The 5769-nt window shown below is 44.8% G+C and overlaps 1 protein-coding gene and 1 long non-coding RNA gene across 2 annotated transcripts in view; both read right to left on the bottom strand.

Moving 5' to 3' along the window:
* The window catches only part of COQ5 (coenzyme Q5, methyltransferase), a 16992-nt gene extending 15876 nt beyond the window's left edge, over positions 1–1116 (bottom strand). The window contains 1 exon segment of the mRNA XM_019620937.2: positions 1069–1116. Coding sequence (XP_019476482.2) covers positions 1069–1116 — 48 coding nt within the window.
* A 2101-nt stretch (positions 1117–3217) lies between these two features.
* On the bottom strand, positions 3218–5479 carry LOC109370377. Its single transcript, XR_004161623.1, has 3 exons — positions 5241–5479; positions 4452–4517; positions 3218–3647 (listed from the first exon to the last, which is right to left on the bottom strand). It is a non-coding gene; the product is annotated as an uncharacterized LOC109370377 (long non-coding RNA).
* Between the last annotated feature and the right edge of the window lie 290 nt (positions 5480–5769).

The raw sequence follows: 5769 nt of genomic DNA, 5'->3' as shown, positions 1-5769 counted from the left end.
GAGGGAGAAAAAAAAGTCACACATATGACAGGGACCTGGAATTCTGCTAAGTTGGTCAGGGAGATATTTTGTCTCCTTCTGTATAGAGTACTGAATGTATACAGGACTTAATAAATGTGGTTTCTCTGCCAAGCAATTGTATTTCTGCACTTTATATTTCCAGTGTGAAAAAATTAATGAAACATTTTAAACCAAAGCCGTTTCCTTGGAGCCTCCTCTGACCTTCTTTTCCTCCTCTCTGAGCCGAATCTCCCCGGCAGGATGAATTCAGACCTGATGTCTGCTCCTCCCACCAGGCTTTTGGATATGTGACAATAACCCAGTCTCTGGGAGCCGTGCCTGCTGGTGTCCATTGTCCTGCGTCCAGTTTAAGAAAAAGCCCGGAATGAAATTTATGAAGAATACAGTGATTTACAGGAATGGTCGAAGGTTGTTTCTGCACACATCTATCAGCAGCTTGTGAGTCCTTGGAAATTAACAAACAAGGCTGAAGCATGGAATGATTCAAGGCTCACCAACAGACTCTCAAAAGTTAAAAAAAATACTGAAATAAAGCATAATCTCAAACTGCTACAGTCCTGTGGAACAGCTAGAGCTGTGGTAGGAAATCAGGGTGTGCCCGTGTGGGGAACTGCCCCAAACCTGCCAGGCAGAGCCTGTTATATTCTCCAGCAGAGCACTGACAGGCACAAAGAAGGGATATGCACTGACAAGAGGAGCTGCTGGCTGTGCTCTGTGGAAGGCATCACTTCAGCCACAGCCACAGCCTGCAGCCACTGCCAAGTACAGCCTACAGCTACATCAAGTTACCTAAGCCCCAGTAAAAGAAAAAAGACATACAGCATCCAAGAAAGCCAATACCCATAAAGCAGGTTGCATTGTCCATGGTGGAACAGGAGTGAGTCTGTGGGACAGGGGATACAAGCCAGCAGCTTGGTACAAGGCCCCAAATAACCCAGCAGTGATGCTCACAGGATGGTAGGGGGTTAGCAGAAGGAAATTCACATGCCTTCTTTGCAGACAGGGATTATCTGTGGGATATTATATGCCCACAGCCCATAGCGTTACCTGCTTCCCTCTTTCAGTGGTATCATATATACTGCCTGCTCTGTGCATTTTAGATACATAAACAAATACAAAGACCTAAGTAGCAAGTAAAACTGCTTTCTCTATTAGCATATCTCACAATCACACTGCAAATAGGGTTCAAAAACCTTTGCAGATATTTATCAAACTCCCACCTTAAATCAGCACTTTACTTAACAAATGTTTTCATTTGAAGACTAGCTACCTGATAGGAATTCACAACTAGCACTGAACCCTTTATCCACAAATTTTTAACATTTCTTCTGCCCTGTCCCCCCTTCCATCAGTGTTCTGCAATATTTGCCAGCCTCCTTTATGTCTCAGTTATGCGTTCACAATGTGAGGCAGGCAAACTCATGTGCCCACAAACAGAAAAAGCTCTTCCAGCTCACAATAACTCAGCAGGTTTCTGTGATTTTCAGAGACTGCATTACTGTGTGCCCATGTCTGCTGTCAAATTACTGCCTGGATGCAGGCGCCATGGCTAACCTCAGCCTTACCCCAAACACAAAACTGTCCCTAAGCCCTCAGAAACATCCATCTTCTCTTTCAGCACCACTTACAGCCTGGCTGACATTTCTAAGAAATAAAGAGCATGTTTACCTCTCTGAAAACTTATTATGGTTTTATGTCCTTTTTCTGCAGCCTCCTGAGAGCGACCGTACTGTGCATCATGAAGTTAAAACGTATCAAAACAGATCTGAAACATGGATAGTCTTTCCTGACATTTCTAAAGGAAAATGGAGATAAAGCCATAAAAAAACAATCTTTCACATACAGTAGAGGTCAAAAAATAAAGTCTAAACTTAAGTTTGTTTTTATCTTTAGCATAAGTCCCATGATTTCTCTAACACTTAGCTGCTTGCCTCAGGCCCTGGCTGTAGCACTACAGCAGCAAGGAAAAACCCAGAGCATAGCTACTGTGACCTTAGCCACCTTCCCTTAAAACCCTCACCCTCCCCTGCTCCACAATAATAGATAGCTGTTCCTGGAGCTGCTACAGGGGAAGCAGCTATTTCTGTGTCATGTCTTGCCTTAAATACCTGTACATAGTGAAGATGGCATACAGAGATCATACAAACATATAATTGAGGCAGGATTTTCTCCAGTCATAGACAGACATTACTGCCTGCAACTGCTGTTGTCTGTTTCGACCTTCTCCTCGAGGTGTCTCCACCTCCCATTACAATGTCACAGCAAAAAAAAAGTTCCATGGTGGTCTGCAAAGCAGAAAAAAGCAAATGGAAAGACAGAACTGACATCATTTATATGCCGTAAAGTGAATTCCAAACCAACAAATTGAAAGAATTAACACTGTTGCACAAAAAGCAGACAAAAACAATAACTATGACCATAACTACAACATATGACATAACTATGATTACTAATAAGATCATGCTACTTAATAGCAACACTTTGCACACATAAAGTATCCCAAATTCTCAACACCTCTAAAAAAAAGATATTCCTATTATTCAGTATTTTACAGGAAAAATGATGCATCAGGTATTCATAGGACTTGTCAAAGTAAGTGAAAATTCACAATCAGAAAGAACATAATCAGGACTTTTAAATCCCTGATACTCAGTTAAGTGCATTACTTTAAAGCAGCCCTTGGATTGGATGAGAAGGAACGCTAAAGCAGAGAGAGAAACATGTGTTCTACATCTTAACACAAGATTTTCCTAGTGGGATGGCAATAAGGATACCCTGCAGCCTTTGGTTTCCTCTGCTGCCACGAAGCTGCATCTTCCTGACTGTGCTGGTAGCCAGGATAACCCCCAATCCATATTCTATGGCCAGTGCATGCTGAGGGAGGCAAAGATAACAAAGGCTATGACAGAACTTCATCAGGAAAGTCCTTTTAGGCCCCATTTCCATCAGCTCATAAAAGGAACAGCCTGGACCCACATGCTGGGCCCTGCTAAGGCTGCAGCTCTTCATTTGCAAAAGAAATGACTCATTCATTTCTCCCTGACCTCTGCAGGCACTTCAGGCTGCTGGCCCCCACCGCTCCTCAAACAGGTGCTCAGGGATTCCAACCTCGGCCTTCCCAGGCAAGCTGACCTAATGCAGCTTCAAGATCCCTACACTGGGGCTCCAGGGGGGTTGCGTGCATAAGTTGGGAACGTTTACCTCTCAAAGCATTTATTTCCAATCCAGAAAACCAGAGACCATATGAAAAGGAGATACAAATGACACGGTGTAACCTTAATTGAAGTTGAATAAATAAATGCAAAACTGCTTGTGTGCACTTGCACACCACTGCACAAGTGATCTCTTCCCTGCAACTGCTGACAGCTGCATTTTGCAGCTGCATTTCATGCTGTCTTGTGGTTGCACAAGCAGGTCCTGTGGTTCCTGTAAAGAACTGGCTGGCTTCTGTCATGACTGGGGAATGTTTTGCCTCTGTGATGGATTTCCAGGTTCGATTTTGTGTTGATGGATGAACAGTGACCACAAAACTTCAGCAGGGAAATCCACACGCTTGTATTGCATTCCAAGAAAAAGACTGATCTCTTCAGACATGCTCATCATCCAGAGTCACCTCAGAACTCAGCCTGAAAACCAAGAGCATCACAATGCTTATCTTTTGTTCTCAACAGCCCCATTCTGGAAAGATGATGCTGTTTCACAGCTAGGCACAGGACAGCCTCTTGTCAAAGGCCATGAAGGCCCTCTATGGCTGAGCTGGGAACTCACTGCTGATTTTAAGTCCAAGTTCAGAGCCCCTCTCACCACACTAATCTCTAAACAACATTTTTCTACTTTGCAGACAGCCTCCAAGAAAAGCACAATTATCAGAATGAACACAACCATCTTTACTAAGTAAGCTGGTTTGGGAAGCTGACTTGTTTTCAGTGCCACATACACACAAGCTCTGTTACTGGAAGAGAAGTCCTGTGATTCAGAACCCGAAGTCTGATGCAATTGGGCGTTTCAAGCTGCTTTCCCCAGCAGAGAACAACCCTATTAGTTTGAGAAAGTCCCCTGCCTGCTTTCTCTCTGAGTAATTAAGAGAGAAATCCTCCTCTCAGTGACCCCAATGCTCTCAGCCTGGGCTGATTTACACATGAAAGGCCCCCTCTGAGGGGCTTTCTCCCTTTCACATTCACAACCAGGCAGGACCTATAAATAAAACCTTTCTGAAAACAGGAGCTTTCAAAAAGGTCTGTGTATATGCGTAAACGTGTATGAGAGAAAGGGAATGGATGTGTGCACTTGAGAATGCGTGTGTTTGCATGCATATGGGAAGAGCGGGTGAGCAGAATGTGCATTCACACGCTAGCCCACATGCAAACAAGTGTACTTGGAAAAGCATCTACACGGATGTGGAAGCGTGCACAGGTAGCTGCAGCACTTACAGGAGTGAGGCTGGTTTCCAGCATGCACCGTTCCAGCAGGCATTCACTGAAGTCAGCTGAGTCACTCTGGAGTTACACATAGGAAAAAAAAAAAAAAGAGTGAATTTAGACCCAGCTGTGCACAAGAGGATGCCTGCAATGCACCCTCCAAAAAGCAGTAAAGTCCTTGCAGAACAAAATGGTAGGCTTTGGATATGTGGAAGCTAAGAGAATCAGGCCTTGTGGTATGGATTCCTCCGTTCCCTTGACTAAAGGTGAGATTTTTGAAAAGGCTGCATCTTCTTGGATGAATATAGAGAACAGCATTACACTGAAACAATGACAGCTCTGGAGAAAGTAATTATTTTTGAGTTTGTTGGGACACAGAAACCCCTCCATGTTTGAAAATAAACAGTGGGACTACTGTCATGAAAAAGAAGGTGAGAAAAAAGTCCATGACGGCCTTTAACATCCATAAACGGTATAAACCCCCAAATGCCCAAATTTGAATCCATGCTGTCCCTCCCCCACTGCCCTGCACTCCCTCGTGTCTGTGCAGCAGGGGTATTTCCCTTTCCAAGAGGCCTAAGCAGGACCCTATGCAGTTTCCAGGAAGCTGGCAGTTAGTGTGACCCTCTCCTAATACAAAACAGGTGACACACAGCATTAAGCCATGCCAGGACAGACTGCAAGGTTTCATAAAGCAGGTACTGGGCTGTGAGTCTGCCCCAGTAAGAGAGGGGCTTTTAAGACCTGGCTACAATGTGCTAATTTGAGAACTGCAAACTATTTCACTCCACTATTCCTTACCAGCTGAACTGTTTGCTCACTGAAACCGGGTCTGTGCTCTATGCTAACGCAACGCCAGCAGTCAGGCTATGCTGACGTGGAACTCAGACACTGCAGCTGCACTACTGCCTGGTAGGAGGCTCCAGATCAATGTGCGAGGAAAGCAGGCAGGAGGGGTGCTGCACCCTCCTGACCTCATAATCAGTAACAGTAACTCTTAGATCTCCCCCCTTCCCAATTCTTATGCAAAAATTTAGAAGTAGGCAGGAAAAAAAAGCACAAAGCAGGAGACAGAGGGACAGCAAAGCCTCACAGAAGTGCACAAAGCGCAAAATGTCTCTTCTGCCAGTTCAAAAAACACTTCCAGCTACTTGCAGTAGGCAGGAGTGCATGAGCAGGGACAGAGCTCCCCTCCTACTGAGCTCGCAGCTAAAGCCCTCCCCCGGTTCCCAGGGTCTTCAAATGAAGATTTGCATAGTACTTCCAGATCATTCCCGAGAGAAGGGACAATAGCCCTCTAAATGCCCTCTTCCCCCCCTCTCCCCCCCCC

The sequence above is a fragment of the Meleagris gallopavo genome, chromosome 17 (genome assembly GCF_000146605.3).
Source record: "Meleagris gallopavo isolate NT-WF06-2002-E0010 breed Aviagen turkey brand Nicholas breeding stock chromosome 17, Turkey_5.1, whole genome shotgun sequence".
NCBI lineage: Eukaryota > Metazoa > Chordata > Aves > Galliformes > Phasianidae > Meleagris > Meleagris gallopavo.
Note: the sequence above shows the minus strand (reverse complement) of the source record. Positions and strands in the feature narration are given on the sequence as shown.